Genomic DNA, 13397 nt, shown 5'->3' with positions numbered 1-13397 from the left:
GATCCAAATATTTTATCTACCAGATATTTTATCTATACTTTCTTTCTTCTGCTAGTATAAAGTAAAGTAAAATAAATGTAAAACAAATATTCTTGGCTTATTTAACGTACATAATTATTGGACTATACTTTAGAATACCAATAAAAAATGGTTAGACGTTGTGTCAATATTGTTGAGCATGTTACAAAATTGGCGTAGTCTATAACTAATAACGTGTATTTTCTTATAAAAAAATATTGGTAACTATAGTAAACAATAATACAATCAAGTGAAAGGGGTTAAAGTTGCGTGTAAAATAATGTGATCTCTTCACTCGGCATTTAAATTTTAGTTTATCAATCGATTTCACGAATTTTCTATTCTTTTAAAGCTTTTCTGATTTCTGATTTTATATAGCAATCTTATTATGTTTCTAATTCTTGGTCTGGTATGAAAACTTCGTAAAAAATCAATACTTGGCTAAACTATAGAATCAATACTTGTGTGTAGTGTTTTTTTACCTCATTTTCCTTAGTTCATAACCAATCACAATTATTTGTTGTTTTCATGTACAAAAACCTCAAACCATGGCCATGTTCGGAAAGATATGAAACTTTCAGTTGCTAAGAATATTATCATTCTAGCAATTTAGTTGATGCGAATTTTAATGATTTTGTATTTCTGTTTTAAAACGATATTATTCAATAGTTGTACAGAGATAATTTCAATTCATTAATACAAATTTTTAAAATACAGAAACTAAAAATGAGCTGATTAAAAAAATAATGTGTGAACACATTAAATTACATGCGGTTGGGTTAAAAATAGTGTATGAACACATTAATTGTTAAATGATTGTGAGACCGACACGTCAGCATTTTTAAATTAAAATAGATATGAGGCTGATACGTGACAAATATAGTGTGAACATATTAATGACAAATGATTTTTTTTTAATAGATAGGGGATTCTTATGCGTCTTTTTCATGTCGATTTTCTGTGCGTTAAATGACTTGGTGTTCATTAGTAACGCTAATGCGGCAGGCGTCACATGCCATATCATATCGATTGCTAATCAGTAAACCACAGTGACGATTAGCCATGGGCACATGTATGCATTCGGAACCAAAAACCAAATGAAACTGAACAAAAAATGAGGTTCGGTTTGGGTTTGAATCTCATCAATTATTCGAATAGATCCTATATTTCTACAATCGGAAAACTGAAATCAAACAGTAACTAAACAAAGAACCGAATTGATACTCAAATTTCCGTAATATACTTTATTACTATATTTAGTTTTAAAAATATTAATAAATCAAAATACCCAAAAAACAAATCAATTATCAAAATATTTTTATCCAAAATATTTAAAAATTGTCCGAACTATCCAAATTTTATATGAAAATTCATAAAACTGAAATTTAATTTGAAATCTCGAATTTCTGACATTTTAACTCCAATTAACTAGAAAACCAAAACTGATTCAAAATCGAATGAGATCTAAAATTACTTTGGATATTAGCTGGTTCTCAATTTTACTACTTAAAATAATACAAAAACCGAAATTACCTAACCGAAACCAAATCAAATTTTCAAAAATACTCAAATGGATGGTAAACCTCCAAAACCAAAAACCGAAAGAAGAACTGAGAATCGAATACCTAGGACTAATCGCGTTTACCGAACCGGGAGTTAACAGTTGCTTCAGGATGGTGGTTTTCGTTTAATGGAACCGGTTAACTAATTTAATAGTCCGGTTGGTTTGTGCCTAGCGCAATACTTAAACGACGACGTCGTTTAAGTTTTAACTTTCCGTAGCGTCGTCTCAAGGAAGCCTCGGCACATTCTCGCCGGAGATTCGATCGGAGACAATGAAGAAATCGCCGTTGCCGGTGCAGAACGTTAACCGCTCCGATAAGAACGTCGCCGGAAAAGAAGCACTGGTGAAGCTATTGCGATGGCACTTCGGCCATGGAGACTTCAGAGGGAAGCAGCTAGAGGCGATTCAAGCGGTTGTATCAGGAAGGGATTGCTTTTGCTTGATGCCGACGGGAGGAGGGAAATCGATTTGTTATCAGATACCTGCGTTGGCTAAACCTGGAATCGTGCTTGTTGTTTCTCCTTTGATTGGTAAAAAAAATCTGATTCCTTTCCTTTGAATGGAGAATCTGTTGTTTTTTTTGATTTTGGGGTTCTAACTGTTTGTGTTTCTGTGTTTATTTGCCTTCTCAGCTTTGATGGTGAGTGTCATTGTTCTTTTCTCATGCTTCTTTTAAATGGTTTTTTGAAAAGATCATTCTTTGTTTAATGAAGGAGAACCAAGTGATGGCGTTGAAGGAGAAAGGTATTGCTGCTGAGTATCTCTCGTCCACTCAAGCTACACATGTTAGGAACAAGGTGAATTGGCTATACTGTGTGTGTATGTGTATATGCTATGTAAATAAATTCTCATTGTTGGTAGAAAACTAGAATTCAAGATTCATGGCATGTGCTTTGTTATAGTGTTGAGTGAGTCACTTGGAAACGTTCTTCATTTTGTTTCACTTCCAAGTGTTTGTGTTTGATTACACCTCGAAATATCGTATGTGTGTAAATATGTTAGGAACATAGTGAGCTGGCTATACTTTTTCTGTATATGCAACTTGATATAGAATTTTCACATAAATAAGTTCCCACTGTTAGTAGAATTCAAGATTCATGCCATGTGCTTTGTTATAATGTTGAATGAATCACTTGGGAAAGTTCTTTATTTTGTTTCACTTCAAGTGTATGTGTCGATCATTCCTCGAAAAATCTTGGATGAGGGAGATAACTTCTTGTATTTGTTATTTTTGTTTTAGATCCACGAGGACCTTGATTCTGGAAAACCTTCTGTAAGATTGCTGTATGTAACTCCAGAACTGATCGCGACAAAAGGATTTATGCTGAAGCTGAGAAAGCTCCATGACAGGGGTTTACTGAATCTTATAGCCATAGACGAGGTAAGGCCGTCTAATGCTTTATACAAGAGTAAGCAGTAAAGCTTCAGGTGTTGAACTTGAATGTATCTCGATTGTTTATGTATATTTCAGGCACATTGCATCTCATCATGGGGCCATGACTTCAGGTTTATAAGCGCTGATTGTGTCAGCATTCTTGTCTGTGTGTGCTTGCTATTCTCTAACTTTATTTTTTTGTGATAAAACAGACCTAGCTATCGTCAACTTTCAACCTTAAGAGATTCTTTGACTGATGTTCCAGTGTTGGCTCTAACCGCTACTGCTGCTCCTAAGTAATTTTCTATCTCTGTGCATTATAAGAACATGTTTGTAAATTGTAGAGCCTCTTCTCAACAGAAATACTTTGCAGGGTACAAAAGGATGTCATTGACTCCTTGAGTTTGCGGAATCCTTTGGTCCTCAAGTCCTCTTTCAATCGCCCAAATATCTTCTATGAAGGTTTGTATTTTCCTTTTGAGCTATTATTTTCTTTCTGTAAAGAGTTATGGGGAGTTCCCTATAATAGCTATCATCTGAATAAGTTTTTCTTGGTGCAGTTAGGTACAAAGACCTTATAGACAATGCTTATACTGATTTGTGCAACATGCTCAAGTCATGTGGAAAAATATGTGCAATTATCTATTGCCTTGAGCGTACAACCTGTGATGACTTGTCTCTTCATCTCACCAGTACTGGGATCTCTTCTGCTGGTAAAAAGCGTCCCTTGTACCTCTACCTGCTTACAAATTGAGCTGCAACCGCTGATTCTTGCTTATCTTTATGTTCGCAGCTTATCATGCAGGACTCAATAGTCATCTGAGAAGTACTGTTTTAGATGACTGGCTGTCCTCGAAGAAGCAAGTTATTGTTGCCACAGTGGCTTTCGGGTATGAATAACTCTGTGAATTACCTTGCATATGGTTCTTGGTTTATTATGATCATCTTCTTTGCGTCTTACAATGTGTTTGGGAGCTCTTGGGGGCACGTGATAAACGCTCTAATGGTTTTTCTACAGAATGGTAAACAAAGTTTCTTCCTCATGTTGCATATTCTTGTAAAAGATAGTTCTTATGTACTGAAGCATGATCAGACAACTGACTTTATAGGGTATAGATAAGAAGGATGTGAGAATGGTTTGCCACTTTAACGTCCCAAAATCGATGGAATCTTTCTACCAAGAGTCCGGTAGAGCAGGTCGGGATCAGCTACCTTCAAGAAGTGTATTATACTATGGCGTAGACGATAGAAAGAAAATGGTAATGTTAACTCTTCACAACTTTCATTCTCTGAGTTAAGTTATCTAACTTACTTTACAAACTCTTTGCTAGGAGTTTCTACTACGGAACTCGGAGAATAAGAAATCCCCATCCTCATCCTCAAAGAAGCCTACATCTGACTTCGAGCAGGTAAATAATGCTTTCTTGTTTTTTTTTTCTTTCAGGTTCTGTCTATTTCAGTTGAAAGTTAATTCTCATATTAATGCTGCATGTATTTAGATTGTGAGATACTGCGAAGGTTCTGGATGCCGAAGGAAAAAGATTCTTGAGAGCTTTGGTGAAGAGGTGTGTGACTTATGTTTTACTTTATTCACTAGAACGTTTCATTAAACTAAGCCGCTGATTTTCTTTGTTGCAAACAGTTTCCTGTACAGCAATGCAAGAAAACGTGTGATGCATGTAAGCATCCAAATCAAGTTGCTCGTAGCTTGGAGGAGCTCACGACTACCGCCTCCCGAAGACACAACTCTTCTCGAGTTTTCATCACCAGGTTTTGCTAATAAAACCTCATCTAACTGTGCATGCAACAAATATACAAAAGAACTGAACTCCGTACTCAATTATTTTGCAAGCTCGAGTGATAATAAGACCAATGAAGGGCAGTACTCTGAGTTCTGGAATCGTAATGAAGATGGAAGCAATTCCGACGAGGAAATATCAGATTCAGATGGTAGCACTTCCTTCAGTAGAGATTTAGCACTTATATATATTCAATATTTTTACTCACGTGTTGATTCATCTACATGCAGATGGAGCTGATGTTGTCAAAAGCCTAGCAGGACCTAAACTATCGAGGAAGCTGGGAGTAGATGAGAAACTGGTTTTACTGGAGCGGGCTGAGGAAAAGTACAACGAAAGCAATAAACAGGTTTAGTAACAGATTCGCTTACCTTCTTCAGAAACAGAAATATAACTTAGCATACTGTTTGCAGGTCAAAAAGTCAGAGAAGAATGCAATATCTGAAACACTAAGGGAATCAAGCAAACAGAGACTCTTGAATGAGCTTACAAAAGTACTTCAACTGCTCGGTGTAAAAGAGTAAAAACCTACCCTCTTTTCAATATTATATGTGCCTCTCTCTTATCTCATTTAACTGTAATGTTGATGCAGGATTGATTCCCAAAACGCATCTGAGTTTCTTGAAAACGAGTGCTATAGAAAATACAGCAAAGCAGGGAAATCGTTTTACTACTCACAGATAGCGAGTACTGTGAGATGGTTAGGAACCGCAAGCAGAGACGAGCTAATGACCCGACTTAGCTCAATGGCCAGAGAAGAAGAGACATCAGGAGAACCAATCCTGGTGACTGAACCATCACAGAACATAGAGCAAGAAGATGGAACCACATACACAGCCGAGCCACAGGTCGATGAACCAACACAGCTGCTTGTGACTAGCCCGAGCCGTTCGCCTATAAGTCTCCCGGAGATTCCGTCATTCTCAGAATTTGTGAACCGTAGAAAGATGAAGCACTCTACCGACGGTTCTGATGGCAAGAAACCGGCAAAGATAATGAAGCTAAAGTAAAAATTGCGATTTGTTTATTACAGTAATGTTCTTATTTCTTTTTACTAGTTTTGGCATTGGCCTATCGTCTCTTGAAGTCGTAGCGTAGAGGATACAGAGTTCAACCCGGTTAAATAGACTCCATTGAAACTAAACCAGCTAAACCGATATGTAATTAAAAACAGAAGAGAACATGTTTAAGACAAAAAAAGATCTACAGATTCTCAAACTCTCCTTATCCAAACGCCAACAGCTGTCTACTCTTTCCCGTGAAAAGCGCTCACTGACATCGAAAAGCACATATCTATTTGTAATATTTTTATATTTCAAAATCGTATATTATACGGTTTTATAATACACGATCCGTGATCTGCGCTAAGAGATACACCTCATGGAGAAACTAGAGACCGGCGAATCTACGGCGGCTCCGGCGTAAACTCTCGCGTGATCGCTCTCTTGACCGTAATCCATCATCGGACGGTACTCCAGATCATCGTCGTGGTCGTACACAAACTCCGGCATCTCTATCTCGTTCCTCCTCACGTGCTCCCACAAGTAGTCAACTCTGCTTACGTACCTTAGCTTCCCGTACAACCTACCGTAGCCAATCACCGCACCAAACAAACCAATTCAGTAATCGAAAAAAATCTCAGTTTCTTATAACCGAAAAAAAAACGCGACGGTTACTCACCCGCCGGAGAATAGGAATCGTCCGCAAGTGGCGAGGAAGAGACGTGACTGAAGGCCTGGGTGGAGGAAGTAAACCTCCTGGAGATTGTCTCTTACGTTCACCGGAATCGCGTCGTAGATCGCTCGTAAAGCTGAGATTCCGGGGAAATTCTCGCTCCTCTGTACGCCGGTGTGGACGTAGAGAATGGAGAAAGGTTTTCTCCCTAAGCGAGGGAAGATCTTCTCCTCAAGATACGTCTTCAACACATCCAGTGAGAGAAACCGAGCTGATTCAAGAAGAATTCAAATCAGATCATAATAAAGAAAAGCTTAGTGTATCAAGTAATTACCTGGAAAGAACTTGCCGATGATCCGAAGGATCTTACGTCGTCGTTTGTCTCTGCCATGGATCTTGAAGATCTCGAGCTTCTCAAGCAGCTGCTCTTGCTCGATCTCCGATATCTGAGTGCTCATCGTTTCGACGGTGATGATCAGTTGAAATATGCGGCGAGTGAGTGTGTGATGACCTGATTATTTTATAGCATCTTTCGGAATATTCTTTCTCACCTCTCCGTGGGTCCTACAATCATTGCATGTTGAGTAATTAATCTGAACCCTCCATTTACTCTACATCCAACGGCTACTGTCTTTTTGACTCTTTTCCCGCGCAACACCTTACGCGTTACGTTTCGCCCCATCGCATGATTAGAGTTTTGGATAAGATAAACGTTATCCTTGTCGCTCACAGTCGAATTATTAGGTTTTAATACTGTACAGTCTAGTGTCATAGAGATCTGTACCTGCTGATTATCCATAAGCACATGCAAGAAAAATATCCACAAGGGACAAGAGCATTGTATCTAATTAATACACCGATATACTACATGCATGATACACCTACATGCACCGATATAATTTTTTTCTTAAAACAAAAGCTTCTGGATGTTTTGATCTAGGCAAACATGAATAACTCTTCGTCATTCTTGTTCTTTGGTAAGAGCAACCTCAAGACACATGTGGCCTGGTTTGCCATCCATGGTTTTCCTTACTACGGCACGGTGATCACCGGCCAAAGGCGTTGAAGGATCAGAGCAACACTTGTAGCTAATGTAGAAGATTGCGTTATCAGCTTTGAGCTTCTCACTCGGCTCTGTTGTGTAATCTTCCAAAGTTTCCACAACAACACTGTTGAGCTCCAAGGGTAGGTAAGCATCCAAACGCTGCAGTTACATTGTGTAAGAGACAACAAGTTTCAAGTTTTGTTGCTTTGGGAGAGAGAGAGAGAGGACAAAAAAAAGAAGAAGAAAAGTACATACACGATCTGCTTTGGAGAAGAAGGCGACTTCCATGAGAAGTTGAAGCCAGTCATTGTCATGCAGCTCTGATTCTGGCACCTGCGAAGGAAACCAAACTAGGTTACTAACTGAAACATATACAAGTCAAAAAAACTCCATGAATAGATCATTTGATGTTATTACCACGTAATACTTTTTACTGTCACGTTCCAAGGCTTCATCAGAAAACCATTTGGGTATTGGAACTTTGTAGAACTCATGTATTCCAGGTGTGTCCTCCTCCTCCCATTCATCATCTACAGGCTCGTTAGCTGATGTCAGAAAACAGTTAGTCCTCTAAATACACTTTTTAAAAAAAGAGTTATCCATAAACTTGTGTGTTTAAAAAGCGCAGGGCCAGTTAACAGTCGTGATTGAATAAGAAGAAATCTTACGTATTTGTTTGATTCTGGAGGCTATGGTAAACCAGGTAATCCTAGCCCCCAACGAAAAGCGGCGGCGTCCTGCATCGCTAAACTGAGTCTGAAAAGAGCAGACAGAGCCAGTGGCCGGATCGGTTGCCTCCAAAGTTATGTAGTAGCTGAGGTACCCAGTCCGCACGGTACTATGTTTCTCCAAGCGTTTAAACTTAAAGTTTGTTCCCTGTCAAAACGGGAAAACAAACAAAACCGAAAAATTCAGACATTAGAGAATAAGTGATGATGATTAATATGATATCAGTTACTTAGTTAGTTAGTTTTACCTTCTGAAGATTGTAGCATTGGAGTCCAATCCTACCATAAAGACCGATAACATAGTTTTTACTCCAAGTAGACGGAACTGGAACTAATCTAGGCGGAAGTTGTTTATTGTAATTCACATCAAAACCCTGACAAAAAGTAATTTATTCTGTGAGACTCGTACAGATCATCCAAAGTAAAACGACCTTGAATTCAAAACCATATCATGAGGAATAGTACTTACATAGGCCAGCTGCCGATATTTCAAGCCGATAATGGGGGGGTAACGGTCTCCGTAGACATTCTTCACACGTTCGGGCCATTGGGGATGCTGGTAAATTCCCCAGCTCACTTGATTCTTTGTTAGCCATACCTACACAAGCCCTTTGAAATCTCTCAAAAAAAATCGTGTGCAGTACGAGACAACCGATACCGTTATATATATCAGTTGGGCTAAGCTGACTTGCGGTATATATATATCAGTTGGGCTAAGCTGGGTCGAATTTTACTTAAAATTGGGCATTGGTCACCATTATCTTGTCATGTCTTTTGGGCCTTCTCATCAAATTAAATACCTAATGATTCATTCATACGGGTTTGATGCGATGTGAGGCGTTTATATATTCGTTTGGAATGGGTTTGGATCGGATTTTTTGGATTTTTGGGTATCACGGTATAGGAGTATAAAATCCGTTCAGGTATTTCTATATTTTGGGTCGGATTCAAATATTTTTAGTCCAGGTTTGGTTATTTTAAGTCAGATTTTCGGATATTTAGATTTATTTTTAGTCATTTATTTTTAGTCCAGATTCGGTTATCTAAATATCCAAAAAAATTTACTCATTTATTTTTAGTCCAGGTTAGGGCATCTCCAACCGTACTCCATTTTCAATTCCAAACATCATTATGGAGTAAAATCTTCTTCAACCCCACTCCATTTTCAACTCCAAAATGGAGTAATGGCTAGGGTTACTCCATTTATGGAGTAATCTTATCCATTACTCCATTTTGGAGTTGAATTTTTTTATTTATAAAATGGTCTTTTGAATTTTTAATGTTTTTATTTTTTATTTAAATAATATTTAAAGTGATACAATAACATGAAAATAGTATATTCCACAAAGTATTATTTAATAATTTTAAATAAATGCATAAAATAACAGAAAACATAAATAATTAAAATAAAAATAACATAAAATAAGTAATTTAATAATCTGGAAAATCTATTCCGGATCCGCTAAGGTCGGTGAAATATTGTCCAAACGGAGAAGTCTGAGAAAGAGCTTGTTGATCTTGTGATTCAACATTTCACTTTGATATTATTTGCATTTGTTGAGCTTGAATATACACACGAACATTTGGATCTTGTATGGATGAGCGTGAACTCGATGCATCAATTGAACTTGGAAGAGAAGCTCCACCTCCGGATATCAAAATTGCAGAAGATGAAAATGTCCGATTTCAAAATTTTCTTGCTCGATTTAGGAATATCAAAGATAAAGAAGCTCATTTTTCATTACGAAATGCATTAGTTGATCATTTGTGAAAAAAATATTCTAATGCTCATTGTTGAACCCACATATATGTTGTGTTTTTTAATGATTTCTTGAACTTTTTAATAATAAATATTTAATTCAAATAATTTATATTTTAATTATTTATCTTAAACATAAAATAGTTGGGGTTAATTGGTAAATTTTTATAAGTATAAGATTTTATTTGCAATTATTAATAATATAAAAATAAAATCATTTAAAAAATATTATATTTGGAGCAGAAAATGGAGTAATACATTGGAGTAAAACCTTATTCCATTTTGGTGTTGCACCATTTTGGAATAAAAAATGAGGTAATACATTAGAGATGCTCTTATTACCACATCTAAATATCCGAATTATCAGTTTTCTAACAATGTACGATCTAGTGTAATAGAGATCTGTATCTGCAGTTTATCCATAAGCACATGCAAGGATACATTATTTTCTCACAATGTACGAGGGCCATAACCATTTTATCCAAAGGCATATAACAATGTATAAAAAACATTATTTTCTACGTTTCCAGTACACCGATATACATGCATGATACACTTACACGTATATATCATTATGTATACAACATACAAACATGTGTGACTCTTAACATAAATCTCACTCCTAGGCATTATACTGACATACCACGATCCACTATTAGATGACTGCAGATTCTCGAATTGCTATTAGTAGAACCTATCCATTTTTAGAACCTAAGAATCTTTATATCATACGAATAGTGATTCTATGGTGATGGCTAAAGAGAGTAATTATTATGGAGTTCTAACTTCCTATTGCAATAATAAGAACTTTAATCACTTGCATTTACATAGAACGCCATATAACAACTATCAGGATCAACTAAAGAGCATTCACAGATTCACCTACAAAATTTACTTAAGTAGATTCGCCTCATTTGCCTGATCAAGGGTGAATCCAGACATCTCCGCTAGCTCAGCCAATTCTATTTCTCCGCTTAAGACCTAAACAATAAAAGAGGTGAAACAGGAACTGGCATGTGATGGAAACAATGTAAGTAAGGATCCAGAGGTTTTACTCACCTGAGCATTTATCTATGATCCATGTCGGGAATCCTTCGATCCTAGCATCTGAACATGCCTTAAATATCTTAACTCCTTTCTTATAGCCTTCGGGAAAACACTCCACGTAGCTCCACGTAGCTCAGTAACTTTGCTGCTTCTCTTCCAAACATCTATAGATGGGAGGAAACTTACATGAACATCGTAAATCAATAAAAGTACTGCTTTCAGGCAAACCGATGATGAATGAAGTGCCTACCTCTTTTTGCTCTAGGCAGTGAGAACACCAGAATGCTCCAAATACATTTTGGCTCCGATGGAGTTTAGATGTTTTGCTAGAGCAACAGCATAAGGGCTCGATGATGTAGTGATCTCTGTTGAATAGTATGGCAATTCAATGTCACCTGAGCTGCAAGACATATTGGGGTTAAACGAAACCACCACTTGATTTGACTCGTTCATCCACGGGCGGATATTTGTTAACTACTTGTTACAAAAGACTAAAAGTTGCCATCATACTCCAGCAAGAAAACTTTTGAAACTAGACTACCGTGAAGGGATTGCTTGAGCAGTACTATAGGAAGCAGTTAAGGAGGCGACTACTATGATTCCCAAGCATATCTGCAATCCCACAACTTGCTGTATCTCTTGCAACTTCACATCCTACCATATGCATGGGGCACACATAAACGTAATCTGATGCCATCTTGAGTAAGAAATAGATAAATAAAAAATCCAAGAGAAGCCGAGACAAAGGTGTTACCTTTAAAGAGAGGAAAAATAGACTGAACGATAGGAAAGCAGACACGAGACAGTACATGCACGATGATCCCGAAAGTTTTGTGCTAAGGATATACAGGAAATATGCACTAGCAGATGCCATTGTAGTCGTGGCTGCAAACAACGCAAAACGCCCATTAGTCTTACTGACTCCAAAGGGTAGATTGCCTTCCTCATCCCCAAGCTGTGCACTTAGAGCCGTTACTAAGCCATACATAACAAATCAATCAGTGGCAGAGGAACACCTAGCAAAATGTAAAAATATCGTCACTGAGTTCAGCTTTCAAACACAATATACGTGTAATGCATTTGGGACAGTTCCAGTCAATAAGACAACTCTGCAATAGCTGAAGCAGGGGACAAATGAAAAGACAAAGCACTTCATAGAGTGAAGTGAAGAATGCTATTAAACTTTAACAGTTCTTTCTATGCATACTAAATATTGAAGCTCCCCAATAAGGCAATACTACAGCTTGTAGCACAAATTCGAGATTCTCACAATCACATGCGAATTATTTAAACAGGATTTACTCATGCCTTTGTGTGATTAAATTGCTACTCCAAGAGATCTAACGAATACAAATCTCATATTCTAGACTCATGACTACTCATATTCATACAATCTCCAAGGTTATGTACAATTCAAAAAATGGAGTAACGTGAATCAAACTAACCAAAAACAAGGGCGTAATCACTGTTCAAGACATCGCCGCAAGTACCACCACCGACAGGGCAAAAGGCATCGGAGCCAGTGAGCTTGAGGTAAGTCAAGTACGCGGTGTCTAACATCCCGATACCGCCGAGTACGGTGAACCAGTTGTATGTCCAAGTGTCAATAGGTACTTCACTTGTCGACGACGACGACGAGGACGAAGACAACGACTGAGCCGAATCTACACCATCCTCCGGATCAGATGACGAACATTTGATCGAAAATCTCCGGTCAGAGACCTAATTAAGAGCATATGACTTCAATTGACCAATCAGAGAAGAGACAAATGACAGTGAGAAGGAATATACCTCAAAGCGTCTCGGATAAAGAGTTGACGATGAAGGAGGAAGCTCACGGAAGCTGAAACGAAACTGAGGAGACGATACAGAGACAAACTTCGCCATCGTCGTCGTCGAACTATCGATACTCCACCATTGTTATTGTTAAACGCTTAACTTCATCTTCTCCGCTTCCACCATCTCAGCCACTTGTTTCATTACTGGGCCTAAGGCCCATTATATGATCGCATTCGGATCCATTATTAGCTCAGAGTTGGGCCTACTAAGAGTCGTACGTTACTATCCATCCGAGTCAGCAGCTCACAGGTTACATAGCAGCTGACGTGGCAATGTCGTCCATACCATTTTGGCGTATGAGCTAGCTCAAGCAGGATATCGATATCTTGATGTTAAGACAGCAGAGGAGTTTAGAATCGGACAGAGATAAATAATGTACATGTTCTCAACATAAGTTTTTTTGTTTGTCTAAATGGCACTCTACCAGAAAAATAAGATCACTAGTTTCACTCGAAAGGCAGACGACCTCAGAGAAAGTAATGTAGTCACAACATAATTTCATAGCCGCTCAAAAAAGAACTCTCAAGTAAGAAGTGAGGCTCTAGGAAA

At 37.8% G+C, this 13397-nt stretch overlaps 3 protein-coding genes and 1 pseudogene across 3 annotated transcripts; 1 reads left to right on the top strand and 3 right to left on the bottom strand.

The window, feature by feature from the left end:
* The first annotated feature begins 1756 nt into the window (after positions 1-1756).
* Positions 1757-5979, top strand: LOC106361284 (ATP-dependent DNA helicase Q-like 3). The gene is made up of 18 exons (XM_013801011.3): positions 1757-2112; positions 2215-2222; positions 2296-2379; positions 2823-2963; positions 3054-3088; positions 3170-3253; positions 3331-3419; positions 3518-3670; positions 3751-3847; positions 3976-3979; positions 4067-4216; positions 4289-4366; positions 4457-4522; positions 4600-4727; positions 4810-4907; positions 4987-5105; positions 5170-5276; positions 5349-5979. The coding sequence occupies exons 1-18, from the start codon at positions 1854-1856 to the stop codon at positions 5764-5766; spliced, it is 2118 nt and encodes a 705-aa protein (XP_013656465.2). The 5' UTR covers positions 1757-1853; the 3' UTR covers positions 5767-5979.
* On the bottom strand, positions 5864-6973 carry LOC106361285 (ganglioside-induced differentiation-associated protein 2-like). Its single transcript, XM_013801012.3, has 3 exons — positions 6765-6973; positions 6437-6701; positions 5864-6340 (listed from the first exon to the last, which is right to left on the bottom strand). The coding sequence occupies exons 1-3, from the start codon at positions 6886-6888 to the stop codon at positions 6121-6123; spliced, it is 609 nt and encodes a 202-aa protein (XP_013656466.2). The 5' UTR covers positions 6889-6973; the 3' UTR covers positions 5864-6120.
* Positions 6974-7203: 230 nt separating this feature from the next.
* On the bottom strand, positions 7204-8814 carry LOC106359034 (annotated as a pseudogene).
* A 1915-nt stretch (positions 8815-10729) lies between these two features.
* On the bottom strand, positions 10730-13099 carry LOC106359871 (thiol-disulfide oxidoreductase LTO1). Its single transcript, XM_048737818.1, is given in 11 exon segments — positions 10730-10943; positions 11022-11036; positions 11038-11142; positions 11144-11173; positions 11260-11298; positions 11301-11409; positions 11551-11663; positions 11764-12005; positions 12008-12025; positions 12455-12731; positions 12801-13099. Coding segments are annotated over 11 exon segments (1134 nt in total). The 5' UTR covers positions 12897-13099; the 3' UTR covers positions 10730-10853.
* Positions 13100-13397: the final 298 nt, after the last annotated feature.

This window comes from Brassica napus, chromosome A8 (assembly GCF_020379485.1).
Source record: "Brassica napus cultivar Da-Ae chromosome A8, Da-Ae, whole genome shotgun sequence".
NCBI lineage: Eukaryota > Viridiplantae > Streptophyta > Magnoliopsida > Brassicales > Brassicaceae > Brassica > Brassica napus.
This window is presented reverse-complemented; position numbering and strand designations above follow the sequence as displayed.

Excerpts from the sequence above, each read along its gene's own strand:
- LOC106361285 (XM_013801012.3), bottom strand. The coding sequence starts at position 6,888 with ATGAGCACTCAGATATCGGAGATCGAGCAAGAGCAGCTGCTTGAGAAG. Across the intron at positions 6,702-6,764 it reads CATCGGCAAGTTCTTTCCAG|CTCGGTTTCTCTCACTGGAT; the intron begins GTAATTACTTGA and ends TTCTTGAATCAG. Across the intron at positions 6,341-6,436 it reads CGATTCCTATTCTCCGGCGG|GTTGTACGGGAAGCTAAGGT; the intron begins GTGAGTAACCGT and ends TGGCTACGGTAG.
- LOC106361284 (XM_013801011.3), top strand. The coding sequence starts at position 1,854 with ATGAAGAAATCGCCGTTGCCGGTGCAGAACGTTAACCGCTCCGATAAG. Across the intron at positions 3,420-3,517 it reads CCCAAATATCTTCTATGAAG|TTAGGTACAAAGACCTTATA; the intron begins GTTTGTATTTTC and ends TTCTTGGTGCAG. Across the intron at positions 4,367-4,456 it reads CTACATCTGACTTCGAGCAG|ATTGTGAGATACTGCGAAGG; the intron begins GTAAATAATGCT and ends GCATGTATTTAG.